General features: G+C 39.1%; 1 protein-coding gene across 10 annotated transcripts in view; it reads left to right on the plus strand.

Moving 5' to 3' along the window:
- ZNF10 (zinc finger protein 10) overlaps positions 1-14,192 on the plus strand; it is a 64,504-nt gene extending 50,312 nt beyond the window's left edge. For all 10 annotated transcript variants that reach the window (XM_067701332.1, XM_067701328.1, XM_067701320.1 and 7 more), the window contains 3 exons: positions 2,950-3,076; positions 3,371-3,457; positions 9,872-14,192. In XM_067701332.1, coding sequence (XP_067557433.1) covers positions 2,950-3,076; positions 3,371-3,457; positions 9,872-12,348 — 2,691 coding nt within the window. In that variant the 3' untranslated portion in view covers positions 12,349-14,192. The remainder of the gene's footprint in view (positions 1-2,949; positions 3,077-3,370; positions 3,458-9,871) is intronic.
- The last annotated feature ends 1,226 nt before the right edge of the window (positions 14,193-15,418 follow it).

Raw genomic sequence — 15,418 nt, forward strand, 5'->3', positions numbered from 1 at the left:
TTTTTTGAAGATGTTGGGGGTAGGAGTTTATTAATTTATTTATTTTTGCTGTGTTGGATCTTCATTTCTGTGCGAGGGCTTTCTCTAGTTGTGGCAAGCAGGGGTCACTCTTCATCGCGGTGCACGGGCCTCTCACTATCGCGGTCTCTCTTGTTGCGGAGCACAGGCTCCAGACGCGCAGGCTCAGTAGTTGTGGCTCACGGGCCTAGTTGCTCCGCGGCATGTGGGATCCTCCCAGACCAGGGCTCGAGCCCGTGTTCCCTGCATTAGCAGGCAGATTCTCAACCACTGCACCACCAGGGAAGCCCCTAAATATGTGTTTTTAACTGTAAATTTTTCCCTTAACACTGCTTTTGCTGCATCCCAACAACTTTATGTTGTGTTTTGTTTTCATTCATGTCTAAGTATTTACTAATTTCCCTTTTGATTTGTTTGATCCATTGGTTGTTTAAGACCATGTTGTTTAATTCCCACAAATTTGTGAATTTTCCCTTTTTTTCTGCTGCTTTTAGTGATTTTTAACTTCATCCTATGTGGTCAGAGAAGATACTTTGTATGATATTTATCTTTTAAATCTATTGAGATTTAATTTGTGGCCTAACATATGGTCTGTCCTGGAAAATGTCTCATGTGTACTTGAGAAGAATGTATATTTTGTTTTTGGGTAGAATATTCTGTATATGTCTGTTAGAGGTAGTTTATTTAAATTCTGTTTCCTTACTTATTTTCTTTCTCATTGTTCTATGCATTATCGGGAGTGGGATATTGAAGTTTCCAACTATTATTATAAAACTATTTCTCTCTTCAATTATGTCAGTTTTTGTTTCATGTATTTTGATGATTTGTTATTAAGTGTAACTGTTTATAATTTTCTATCTTCTAGCTGTGCTGAAACTTTAATAATATGTAATTTCCTTCTTTGTCTCTTACAACCTTTTTGATTTGTCTGATGTTAGTATAGCCACCCCTGCTCTACTTCGGTTACTACTTGCATGGAATATCTTTATCCATTTTTTCACTTTTGATCTGTTTGTGTCTTTGGATCTAAAGCGAGTTTCTCATAGACAGCATATTTGAATCATGTTTCTTAATCCATTTTGCCAAACTCTGTCTTTTCACTGGAGAGTTTTATTGATTTACACTTACAGTAGTTACTCATAAGGAGGGATTTATTTCTGTCATTTTGCTGTTTTCTTTATACCTTATAGCTTTTTGGTCCTTCAGTTCCTGCAATCACTGTCTTTTGTGATTAGTTGAATTTTTATAGTGAAATGTCTAAATTCCTTTCTCATTTGCTTTTTGTGTAAGTTTTATAACTATTTTCTTTGTGGTGGCCATGGGATTACATTTAACTTCCTAAAGTTATAGCATTCTGATTTGAATTTATACCAGCTTAACTTCAATAACATACAAACACTATGCTCTTTTACAGCTCTGTCCCACCCCTTTTGATTGCTGATGTCTCAGAGTTACATCTTTATACATTGTGTGCCCCGAAATGTAAACTAATAATTATTTCAAATGCATTTGTCTCTTATAATTATGTAGAGAATGAAATGTAGAGGCACAAATATACTACCATTATAATTACCCAGATATTTACCTTTATTCAGATCTTTATTTCTTCAAACAGCTTCAAAATATTGTCTAGTGTTCTTTTATTTCACATACATGACTCCCTTGAGCAACTCTTGACAAGCAGGTCTAGTGGTAGCAAACTACCTTTTGTTCTTCTGGGAATGTCTTCATTTCTACCTCACTTTTTACTTAATTAATTTATTTATTTTTGGCTGCATTGGGTCTTCATTGATACATGTGGGCTTTCTCTAGTTCCGGCGAGTGGGATCTACTCTTCATTGCAGTGCACATGCTTCTCATTACTGTGGCTTCTCTTGTTGCAGAGCATGGGTTCTAGAGTGCAGGCTCAGTAGTTGGGGCCCACAGGCTTAGTTGCTCCATGGCATGTGGGATCTTCCTGGGCCAGGGCTCAATCCCGTGCCCCCTGCATTGGCAGGTGGATTCTTAACCACGGCACCACCAGGGAAGCCCTCTACCTCACTTTTGAAGCACAGTTTTGTCAGATACAGGATTCTTGGCTGGTAGTTTATTTTTCTTTTAGATCTTTGAATATATGGGTTTATTGCCTTTTGGTCTCCAAAGGTTCTGATGAGAAGTCTATTTATAATCTTACTGAGGAGCCCTTGTAGGAAACAAGTCATTGCTTTCTTGATGCTTTCAGGGTTCTCTCTTTGTCTATTGAAAATTTGAGCATGTGTGTTTCTTTGAGTTCATTGTTTTTGGAGTTTAGATTCTTGGATGTTTATATTCATGTCTTCATCAAATTTGGAATTTCATTTTCAAATTTGGTGTCCATTTTTGAAAATCTTAGCCATTCTAGATGTGTAATGGTGTCTCACTGTTTTAATTTGCAATTCCCTAATGATATATGATGTTGAGCATCTTCTCATATGCTGATTTACCATCGGTGTATCTTCATGTTCAGATCTGTCGCCCCACACCATGGTTGCTACTTACAGCTGTTGCCTTTTTTATTTCACGAAATTTTAACGTCTTCTCTTCAGTGGTACCTCCTGGTGCATTCAAGCAGTATTGCTTGCTTCCCCCTTTGTGCCCATGTTCTTTTCTCATAGCATCTTTGACTGCCTGTTACATTTTTATGGGTTTAATCTTTGCTGTTCTCTGCAATGCTGAACACTTCTGTCTTTCATCCATTTTATATTACCTGCTCCTAGTTGAATACCTGGCACATGGTATTCTTATATGCTGAAAGACAGGTTAACTGCTTTAATGCATATTGATGGGATATTTTCAGTAAACGTTTGCTTTTCTCCCAAAGTACAATGTAAATAATGGACACCCTTAGCAGCCTTTTGTTTACTACAAACTCAGTAAAATGATTTGCAATTGAATGGAGATATGCTGTTTCAGGGACCATTGTCATTCATGGATGTGTTTGTGGACTTTACCTGGGAGGAGTGGCAGCTGCTGGACCCAGCTCAGAAACACCTGTACAGGAGTGTGATGTTGGAGAACTACAGCAACCTGGTGTCCCTGGGTAAGTACCACTTCCCTGAAAGGAGTGTGTGTCATCTCCAGGCTTCCCCTTCTTGGGTGCTGAAAGCTGGGGCACTTTCGTAAAATGCTTGGTGATTTGCGGCTTATATTTAGAGGCCAGATTTTCTTATTCTCCCTTTGGCATCAAAATCTGCTGGTTGAATGATGTTCATTTTGCCAAAGTGCAAAAGGGCAGCTTGATCACGCCGCCTCTAAACCGAGTCTTCCCCATTCTGCTGAATCCCATGGTCCTAGGCACTTTTGGGCCAGGTTGTCTGTAATTTTCTATTCACAGGGTATCAACACACCAAACCGAATATCATTTTCCAGTTGGAACAAGAAGAGCTGTGGATGATGCAAATTCGAAGTGAGGGCCATCTGGGTGAGTCGTCAGAACATTTAGATCTTTTCCTCCTTAGAATTGGTGAGTTCTGACGGGATGTTCCCTTTGTGTTTGTACTTTTGGGTCATTTGTAACCATTGTCTCTTAGTTAATCTCCTCTGTGGCATTCTCAGCTTCCTTCTTACTTTCCCGTGGTGATAGATGCATTTCATTACGCATTTAAGCAAGCTTCTCCTCTTTACCTCTTTTCATGTGACTTTCACACCCCTTCTGCTTTTTTTCTATTTTTCTAAACTTACTTACATTCATATTCAACACAGCTCCAATTTCCTTCTCCTTGAAACCTACGTGTTAGGAGATTCTACCCTTTCTGCTTCTCCTTCCTAATGGCTTTGTCATCACTGTTCTTTCTGAGTGTATTCCTGCATCATTTGATAATATCAGTTCTCCTGCCTGAAGCCTTTCCCCCACGCCTTACCCAAGTGAACCCCATGGAACCCACTCTCACACTGCACGACACAGTGCTTATTCTCCTCATGCTTTACTGCCCTCGCATGCTCTTTCCTCTGAGTCCAAAGGGGTCTTTCTTATATTCCCCACTTTCCTCGTACATTGTAAGTTTTAAAAGACTTCCACTCTGAAGATTTACGCTTTTTCTTTCTGTATTGGTGACTGACAGCCCCATCCCTCTTTCATCTGCCCTTTGGTACTGGGTTTGATTGTTCCACCGGGCATCTTCCCTGCATGGGCCACTCCCTTGTCTCATTTTTCAGAAACTGGAATTGGAATGTCTCTTCTGCTGCCCCATAGCTGTATGATAACTTCTTCTCACCTTCCTGGTTGTTAGTTCTGCTGTGCTCCTGGTTCTTCCTGGCACTGGGGCGTGAGCCTAAATATCCTTTTTATGCAGTTCTCATCACTAGTCTTGCTATAATCTGTTACTATTTTGGTCCTTCAAAAATAAGTCTTTTAAGGCCTCCATCTTCTCAATTCCCACCTCCTTCTCATTGGGAATGAGATCATTCCCAATATTATCTTGTTTTTTCTTTTCTTTTCTTTCTTTTTTTTTTTTTGGCTACACCACACGGCTTATGGAATCTTAGTTCCTGACCAGATATTGAACCCGGGCCCTTGGCAGTAAAAGCATGGAGTCCTAACTACTGAACCGCCAGGGAATTCCATTATTTCATTTCTTGCTTATTCTACTTATTAGCAAAATTTATACCTTTTACTCTTTTTATACTGTGAGTTCATCCTGATGTTACTGTCAGATATATTTCCCTAAGCAACTACATATTCTGTCATAAGTGTGGCAGGATGAATCAACAGTTAATCTTTGTATTATTAGGATGGTTTCAGCTGCAATTTTTGATTAGTCCAAAATCAAACTATTTAGGCAGAAGTGATTTATTACCACACATCACAAAATGTCCTGATGTGGGACTGCTTGACTTACTAAATCCCCAAACGTCTATCTCTGCCTCGCCATTCTAACTATGTCAGTATTTCTCAGATTTCCTCCCCTCATGGTCACCAGATGCCTCTTACAGTTCCAGCCAACACCTGCAGATATACCAGTGGGCAGTGGAATAAGAAAGACTGTTTCTTTCCACATGGTCCTTTTAATTAGGCATTAAAATCTCTTTCAAGAAACCCCAGCAAACTTACCATGTTGAGCAGGCTAGATTTTTATCACATATCCCTGTGTAAAGAAGACTCTGGTGAGGGAAACAGGGTCATCACTGTCGGCTCAGCTATATCATGCTTCACTCTCGGCAGGGGTATGGAAGTGGGTCCCATTTTCCTAACTGCAGCACATGGCCTTACAAATGGAAGTAGGAAATAAGATCAGGTTTCTGCCAGCCAGGAAAAGGGCAGCAGAACGGCTGGGTAGGCAGCACTGTCCACCTCCATCTACCTCTCTGGTTAGGCATCATCCAGTCGCACCCTTCTTTCCATTCATTCATCTTCAAAAATATTCTGTCACCCCTCTTGTCATTCTTCTAGTATATTAATGGAAGTCTAGGATCCTTGTTTCTATTCAGACGTGGTGGTTCTTCATGGTCTGGTGATCTATAATTAAAGATAAGTTATCCACGTACAACCAGCCAGACAGGTAGAGTGGCAGAGAGAAGTACAGGGTGGGTACAACAGGAACCTCGTTCTGGGAGAGCAGCAGGAGTGGCACAACAGAGAAGCATTGGAACCCGGGCTGGGCAGGCTGTGCCGGGGCTTCCTGCTGTGGCCGTGGCCTGGTGAGCCCGGGTTCTGCTGGCTTAGCATGATTTCCTCTTCCATTGTCTTCTGTGGCTAAACTCAAGATGGGCCACAGCCAGTAATCATGTTTAATACAGTCTTGGATCATATTTAAATAATCTTTAATCTTGTGAATTCCTCTCTTCTACTCACTGGCTCTGGTATTCTGTCCTTATTTCTTGAATTCTTTGTGCTCTTCCTTGAGATACCAGCAATGATTAATTTCCCGCAATTATTGTTGTAAAGAAAATGCTTAACAGCAAATTCATTAGATTTCCTGGGAAATCAAATGAAGGAAGCCAGAGATGTGGGAACCAAGGGAAAATCAGCAGGAGTGTGGTGCCAGCAACAGAAGGATTGGAAGGGTGAAGTACAGAAACTGACAGATTCAGTATCCATGAACTTTCAGAGTCTACAGGGACAACACTGACAGCCAAACATGAGCAAATATGATTTGAGGGCAAAGGTTAATTACTCACTGGCCTGTTTTCTTCTTGATGGAAACACTTCTGACTTTAAGACCATGTATTGGGTTGGCCAAAGGTTCATTCAGTTTTTTCCATAAGATGGCTCTAGTAGCACTTAGTTGTCTTTAACTTCATTCAAAACAGTTTTGTTAGATTGTATTGTGACAGCTGTTGTATCGGTGTGCATTAAAAAAAAATTATCAAAATTGGTGAATATTTCTGTAGCCCTTTTAATATTGAAGATGGAAGAAAGCAACATTTTTGGCCTATTATACTGTATTATTTCAAGAAAGGCAAAACTGCAACTGAAATGCAGAAAGGGATTTGTGCAGTATATGGAGAAGGGGCTGTGACTGATCTAACATGTCAGAAGTGGCTTGTGAAGTTTCATGCTGAAGATTTCTCTCTGGATGATGCTCCACGGTCAGGTAGACCAGTTGAAGTTGATAGCAATCGAATTGAGACCTTAATTGAGGACAATTAACGTTATATCACAAGGGAGATAGCCGATATATGCAAAATCCAGATCCAAGTCAAGGGTTGAAAATCATTTGCACAAGCTTGATTATGTTAATTGCTTTGACGTTTGGGTTCCATGTAAGTTAAGCGAAGAAAACCTTCTTGACTATATTTTCAAATGCGATTCTCTACTTAAATGTAATGAAAACTTTCAGTTTTTAAGACGAATTGCGATGGGCAAATGAAAAGTGGATACTGTACAATAATGTGGAACGGAAGAGATTGTGGGGCAAGTGAAATGAACCACCACCAACCACACCAAAGGCTGGTCTTCATCCAAAGAAGATGATGTTGTGTATAAGGTGGGATTGGAAGGGAGTCCTCTATTATGAGCTTCTTCTGGAAAACCAAATGATTACTTCCAACAAGTACTGCTCCCAATTAGACCAACTCTAAGCAGCACTCGAGAAAAAACATCCAGAATTACTCAATGGAAAACACATAATCTTCCATCAGGATAATGCAAGACCACATGTTTTTTTGATGACCAGGCAAAAACCGTTACAGCTTGGCTGGGAAGTTCTGATTCATCTGCCATATTCACGAGACAATGCACCTTTGGATTTCCATTTATTTCAGTCTTTACAAAATTCTCTTAATGGAAAAAATTTTAATTCCCTGGAAGACTGTAAAAGGCACCTGGAACAGTTCTTTGCTCAAAAAGATAAAACCTTTTGGTAGGATGGAATTATGAAGTTGCCTGAAATATGGCAGAAGGTAGTGGAACAAAATGGTGAGGGCTTCCCAGGTGTTGCAGTGGTTGAGAGTCTGCCTGCTGATGCAGGGGACATGGGTTCGTGCCCCAGTCCGGGAAGGTCCCACATGCCACGGAGTGGCTGGGCCCATGAGCCATGGCCGCTGGGCCTGCGCGTCTGGAGCCTGTGCTCCGTAACGGGAGAGGCCACGACAGTGAGAGGCCCGCGTACCGCAAACAAAAAAGCCCAAAATGGCTAATATGTTGTTCAGTAAAGTTCTTGGTGAAAATGGAAAATGTATCTTTTATGTTTACTTAAAAACCAAAGGAACTTTTTGGCCAACCCAGTAATAGCCAGTAATATTCCCTCCAAAGCCACTGTAACAGTCAAACATGCTCCTGTTCATTTCTCACTGCATGGGGGTGGGTACTGTCCCAGTTGGGAATTGATGTTTGGGAAAATATAATTTGGAGTTTGTGTACAAAATGAATAAGAGGGTTCAGATTTAAGATGTAGGGAAACCTGAAATGGGGTGTTAAGATCCTGTGATATTGCTGTCTTCAAACCTGACCTGCTTCTGTGTTCTCTTAATACCCTTTTCTGTCCATTGCCTTGGTCAGCAATAACTTTGGGACATCTAGGTCAACTCTACCCATTCTCTCTTCTGTTCAACCTCCAGATATTTCTGATTATGACTGAGGACTTAGTCTTGTGTCTAGTTCCCTATCCACTTTGTATTTTTGGAATTTGGTTGGGGGGTGGGAGTTTGGGTTGGGTTTATGTTTAAAAGCATTCTGGCCACCCTGCCCCGTCTGTTTTTCATTCCCCTCAGAGAAAACCAATTTCATCTCTTTAGCTCTTTCTTATGGTATTTACGTCCATGTTTTTCTAAATAACCAACTTATTCCCTTGCACCTTGATTTCCTCCTAGTTACTTAGTGTGAAGGGTAAAGATTTAATTCTCTTTCATCCTCCTTCCCTCATACTCCCCATGATATACACACTGTCTCTTTCCATACTTCCATCATCCTAATCAAGCTGTTTCATACTTAGATCAGTCTTCAGTTTTTATATCTTTACGACCATGTAATTTCTGTTCACAGGTAAATCATGCAAGTGTACAATGTCTAGTTTTCGTTCATAAATCATTTTTTCTCTTGAGTTGTTTTACTTCCGTGCCCAGTTTTCTGTGTTATCATTAATGTATTTATAATTAATTTAACCCCAGACTCTTCTTCACATGTCTAAATATTCTTTTGGTACATTCAGCTAAATTAGTGATTCTGTCAATTTCATCTTCCTGGTGACATCACTCCCATGTCTTTTGACTTGCTCCTGTGTAAGCTGATTTTTCTCAAGACCTGGTTGTACAGTTTTTAACCTGGAATCTCCTTTCAGATTTTCTTTTCTATTTTTTTGTGTCATCTTTTTTCTTGGTTTGTTTTCATAGTAGTTTCCTGTGAAAGGAACACCTTTCATAGTAGCTTCCTGTGAAAGGGTGCATTTGATATAAAATTTGAGACATGTGCCGCTGAAAATGTTTATACTTTACTCCTGAATGCTCTGTTTTTTTCTCTCCTAGCGATGCTAATGAGTAGTCAGATCCATTCTAAATTTTGACCCATTATATGAAACTTTTTTGGTTTTTCTGGAAGCTTTATTAGCTGCTGATTGTCAGCGTTCTGAAACATCTCGATGATGTTTCTTGTGAGTTTATTTTCATCTATTTGGGTATTCAGTGGAACTTTATTCCCAAGAAGACTGTAAACCAATCTGCAGTGGTTCTGCTCTTTCTCCTGAGCTTAGCACAGTGTTTGGCACATAATAGATATTTAACGATTATTCGTCAACTGAAGCTAATGCTCAGAGATCCTTTCCCACCTCTTTATATATATATATTTTTAAATAAATAAATAAATAAATTTATTTATTTTTGGCTGCATTGCATCTTCATTTCTGCACACGGGCTTTCTCTAGTTGTGGCGAGCGGGGGCTACTCTTCCTTATGGTGCGCAGGCTTCTCATTGCAGTAGCTTCTCCTTTTGTGGAGCATGGGCTCTAGGTGCACGGGCTTCAGTAGTTGTGGCACATGGGCTTCAGTAGTTGTGGCTCGTGGGCTTAGTTGCTCTGCAGCATGTGGGATCTTCTTGGACCAGGGCTTGAACCCATGTCCCCTGCATTGGCAGGTGGATTCTTATCCACTGTGCCACCAGGGAAGACCCCACCTCTTTCTGTTTTGCTCATTTCTCTTTTGCTTTCTAAAGAAGGCATTTTGCAAAATTTTGTAACTCAAGACTACCTTTATTGTCAGTTCCCTTTGCCTCATACGTGTTTTGATTTGCTTTGTTTTCCCGAGTGCCCAGGAGTTTGGGTACATTTACACTTGAGATTTTATTTACATTCAGAACTGATATCTGAAACTAAGAAAAACCTCATGATATGGCATTTTTAAGGCAATTTTATGCTATACTAGGATCATGTTACTATTTATAACATATGAGTATTTTCATTTCTAGACGAAGTCTGGGAAATTGATGGTCATATGGAATGGCATAAGGAAAATCAAGGCAAGCTAAGAAGTATGTCAAAAGGCTATCAGTGTACTGCATTTGGAAAACTATGTCTTCTTAGTACAGATTATGTTTCTTCAAGACAAAAACTTCATAAATGTGTCACAAATGGAAAGAGTTTGAAATATAGTACAGATTTCGGTAATAATTTTTCCAGAAAGAATCCTAATGGGTTTCATGCACATAGGGAATCGTCCTTCCATTCTAAATGTGAGCAAGCTGTTATTGGGATAAAATACTGTGAAAGTAATAAATCTGGAAAAACTGCCAACAGAAAGTCACAGCTCATATGCCAGCAAATACGTATGGGAGGAAAGCCCTTTGAATGCAGTTACTGTGGGAAGGCCTTCAGTAGCAAGTCATACCTTGTGGTGCATCAGCGAACTCATGCAAAAGAAAAACCCTACAAATGTAATGGATGTGGGAAAGACTTCAGCAGCAAGTCCTACCTCATTGTTCATCAGAGAACTCACACAGGAGAGAAACTACATGAATGCAGTGTTTGTCAGAAAACTTTCAGTTTCAATTCACAACTTGTTATACATCAGAGAATTCACACGCGGGAGAATCCCTATGAATGCTGTGAATGTGGGAAAGTCTTCAGTAGGAAAGACCAGCTTGTTTCACACCAGAGAACTCATTCAGGACAGAAACCCTATGGGTGTCATGACTGTGGGAAAGCTTTTGGTTTGAAATCACAACTCATTATACATCAAAGAATTCACACAGGGGAGAAACCCTATGAATGCAGTGATTGTCAGAAAGCTTTTAATACAAAGTCTAACCTCATGGTACATCAGAGAACCCACACGGGGGAGAAACCCTATGGTTGTAGTGAATGTGGGAAAGCCTTTACTTTCAAGTCACAGCTCATTGTACATCAGGGAGCACACACTGGGGTAAAACCCTATGCATGTAATCAGTGTGGAAAAGCGTTCAGTTTGAAGTCACAACTCATTGTACATCAGAGAAGTCACACAGGAGTGAAACCCTATGGATGCATTGAATGTGGGAAAGCTTTTAGGAGCAAGTCCTACCTCATCATACATATGAGGACTCACACAGGAGAGAAACCACATGAGTGCAGTGAATGCGGGAAATCCTTCAGTTTCAATTCACAACTTATTGTACATCAGAGAATTCACACGGGGGAGAATCCATATGAATGCAGTGAATGTGGAAAAGCCTTCAGTCGGAAATACCAGCTCATTTCACACCAGAGAACTCATGCAGGGGAGAAGCCCTATGAATGCAGTGACTGTGGGAAAACTTTTGGTTTGAAGTCACAGCTCGTGATACATCAGAGAACTCATACAGGAGAGAAACCCTTTGAATGCAGTGAATGTCAGAAAGCCTTTAACACAAAGTCGAATCTTATTGTTCATCAGAGAACCCACACAGGAGAGAAACCCTATGGTTGTAGTGAATGTGGGAAATCCTTTACTTTCAAGTCACAGCTTATTGTACATCAGGGAGCACACAGTGGGGTGAAACCCTATGGGTGTAATCAGTGTGGAAAAGCCTTCAGTTTGAAGTCACAGCTCATTGTACATCAGAGAAGTCACACAGGGTTGAAACCCTATGGATGCATTGAATGTGGGAAAGCTTTTAGGAGCAAGTCCTACCTCATCATACATATGAGGACTCACACAGGAGAGAAACCACATGAATGCAGTGAATGCGGGAAATCCTTCAGTTTCAATTCACAACTTATTGTACATCAGAGAATTCACACGGGGGAGAATCCGTATGAATGCAGTGAATGTGGGAAAGCCTTTAATAGAAAAGATCAGCTCATCTCACATCAGCGAACTCATGCTGGGGAAAAACCTTATGGGTGCAGTGAGTGTGGGAAAGCCTTTAGTAGCAAGTCATACCTCATTATACACATGAGAACTCATTCTGGAGAGAAACCATATGAATGCCACAAATGCGGGAAAGCCTTCATTTGGAAGTCGCTACTCATTGTACACGAGCGCACTCATACAGGGGAAAACCCTTATAAATGCAGTCAATGTGAGAAGTCCTTCAGTGGAAAATTACGGCTCATTGTACATCAGAGAATGCACACAAGAGAGAAGCCCTATGAATGCAACGAATGTGAAAAAGCCTTCATTAGGAAGTCTCAGCTCATTGTACATCAGAGGACTCATTCAGGGGAGAAACCCTATGGATGCAGTGAATGTGGAAAAACCTTCTCTCAGAAATCAATTCTCAGTGCACATCAGAGGACTCATACAGGAGAGAAACCCTGTAAGTGCAGTGAATGTGGGAAGGCCTTTTGTTGGAAGTCACAGCTCATTATGCATCAGAGAACTCACACAGATGAGAAACATACTGGTGAAGTAAATGTAAGAAACTTTCTCTCAAAATTCAAGTCACAGGAATTCCCAGAAAATTTGTACAGGAGAGAAACTCTGTAAATGGAATCATCTCATTGTACACCATGTATATGTGGCATGTGGAACGCTGTTTTTTATACACACAAAAAATATCAGTACATGTGCACAAGGGACTCTATGAATTCAGTGAACCCTGTGAAAGTTCTTAGCAGGAAGTCTTGTAAGTTTGTGCAGGTGAGGAACATTATGAATGAAATGAATGTCAGAAAGCCATTTTTTGATATGCTAACATCCACAAAGAGGAAATTCCATAATGCAAATGAATATAGAATACAGTCCTTTGAAATTCATAGTTTATTAAGAATTAGGATTTTAATGAGAGAAAACACAAATGAATGAATTGCAGGTATCATAAGCTCATACCTTGGAGAAACCATGCTATAAGTTAGGGAAATTCTTCATCTAGAAGGACAAACTTCTAGTAAAAAAAAAAAAAAAAAGAAAAAATATTTGAATGAATGAAGATCTATGAATATTTCAGATGGGGTAAAGCCTCAGCAGGAAGGTTTACTTACTATTATTTTGATTCATTTGGAAAAAAATAATTTCCTTTACAAATTAAGGGAAATTATGTTCCAAATGTTCCAAACTTTTAGGAAACGATTGGAGAAAGTATTCAACTATCAATGATAGGTATGTTCATAGTAGAACATAAAGATTTTTTAATCTGTGTAAATAAATGTAATAATCAGGATAAGAATAAGGATGACATCATAAGACCTGCAGGGATATTTAGGTGTTATCTTCGTTTCTGTACTATAAAATATGTTTTGTGTAGCTTTGCATATTCTTGTGAATGCCACATTTGGTAGATAAATTAGTTAGATGACAATACCATTTTCTAGGGGTTTCTACTCTGCATAGAGGCATTCTTATTTAAAAATACGACTTCTTACTAGAATAATATGGCATTAAAATGCATTTCCATACTTTAAACCTTTTATTTTGTACCCTTTGTAAATGGTCCTGAAAGCTACCTCTTTAGTTACATAATCAATATAGTGCAATATAGTTTCATGTGATTGTGTATCTGCAATCTGTTCTACCTTCTCTGGTTAGAACACCTTGATTTCCTTTAAGAGAATTCACAGTGTATGCAGTCATGATGGGATCATCATTCAAGGTGCCCTGCCAGGAGTTGGCTGAGATAGTTCAGAATATAAATTTTTAATGGACTCCTTAGTACAGAAAATCAAACTTAGCTTTTGTTCTCAGGTAGCATCTTACTGCTAGTATTAATTAGTTCCTTCTATATAGATTACACAGAATAGCTTTAGTTATTGTCCCTTTTTAATCCTAGTTCACTTCTCTGTTAATTTGAACTATCTTGTATCCTCTCAGTACATTTAAGTGATACCTTTAAGTGATGCTGCTGAAATGTGTATGTATAGCTATAGATTCAGGATGGTGAAAAGTCATTCTACCAGTTGCTTACTTACAGTTTTTTTCACAGCCTCACCAATTACCTTATGTGAATGAGCATTAATCTGAAAATTAGGTTACGCTATCTTGGAGGAATATGAGGATTCAAAACTGCAAATATTTCTGAAACACCCACTACTTTGTGCTCTTTACTTCAGTGGGGAATCCCATCTCTTACCCAAAGAAACTGCATCTTCCTTGAAGGACGCAGTCAATGATTTCTGAATCCCAAGTCCTTATGTGTTCAGCTCATTATTATTATCCAATGTCAACAGACCTGGGGTGAAGAATGATGATTTACAGAAGGGAAGAGAAGGCTTGCATAAGGAAAGAATTTCAGATATCTGCTACAGTCTATCCCATAAACCTGGAAAATATGAATATGTATTTTGTCATTGATGTTCCAAGGAAGATATATACACAAAATAAAGAATAAACACATATTCTGTTTCCTACTATCCAGGGTCAATTAGATTTCAAAGGTTCTGTATTGTGTGATGCAAATCCACATTCAGCCTCTCCCAGTAGAAGCCAGAGATGTCAGCATAATGTTGAAGGTATAAATCAAACACTGTGTGAAAGGATAATGATGGATTGGGTCTGATTTTAAATGAAATGGAAAATTTTCCAGATAAATGAAACTTAACAAAAATCAGTAGATGAGCAACCAGTAAAAAACAATAGGAAAGTTAAAAATTGAATTTCTGGCTTGAAAATCTACCTAGTTCCTCTAACTCTGCCCCAGCCCCAGAAAAGAAAGAGGTTCCAGAGACTTTCAGTAATAGTTGATAATTTTCAGGAAAGTTAAAGGAAAGATAATTCTAACATTTTACAATATTTCACAGGAAGTAGACATTTTGGGGGGAAATGACAAAGTCATTTGTGAACATAGATTTAAAAATTCTAAATGGAATTATAGCAAAAATGCATCTAGTAATGTAGAATTTTTATTTTTTTAAGTCATGACATTATTAAGTGTAGCAGACTGTTAGTAGTGAATCCAATATTTCTTTATTACCAAGCAGTATCATTGTATTTTTCATAATGGTGATGTGCTCAGCTAAAAAGCTGCATTTTTCCATTCTTTTTGTAGCTAAGTGTGATCCTGCTGCTAATTCTGAGTAATGAAATGGACATAGAAGCTACCGAGAGGGATAATGGGAAGGTTTTTCAAAAGGAAAACAAGTGGGGAAAGCCCCCTAGTGTGCTTTCATCTTTTCTTTTTAATATGCAACATGCTGGATGTTTGCAGACTCAGCAGTCATCTTAGAGCCTGAATTCCTCTTGAGGGTGGAAGCTGTCTGCTTGAGTGCAGTAGAGAGATAAGAGTGATGTGGCTCTCTGGTAATGATGGAGCTTCTGTGCCAGCCCTAGACCACCACGTCTGGGCATATTTTTACACAAAAGAGAGATGAACTGTCTTGTTCGTGGCATCTTTTCTTTTTTCGTTGGGAGGAGAGTTGGTTCTGTTATGTGCACCTGAACCTGATCCTAATTAAAACTCATTAGGGTGTTTGGAAGATTTAATATTAAAAATTCTTTTTGTAAAATTAATCACACTACCAGAAAGAAGCCATATGAGTATCTCAGTATGTGTAGATAAATCATTTGATGGGCTATAATACCCATAGATTATTTTAAAATGTTATTAAATTAGAGATAGAAATTA

Source organism: Pseudorca crassidens, chromosome 12, assembly GCF_039906515.1.
Source record: "Pseudorca crassidens isolate mPseCra1 chromosome 12, mPseCra1.hap1, whole genome shotgun sequence".
Classification (NCBI taxonomy): Eukaryota; Metazoa; Chordata; class Mammalia; order Artiodactyla; family Delphinidae; genus Pseudorca; species Pseudorca crassidens.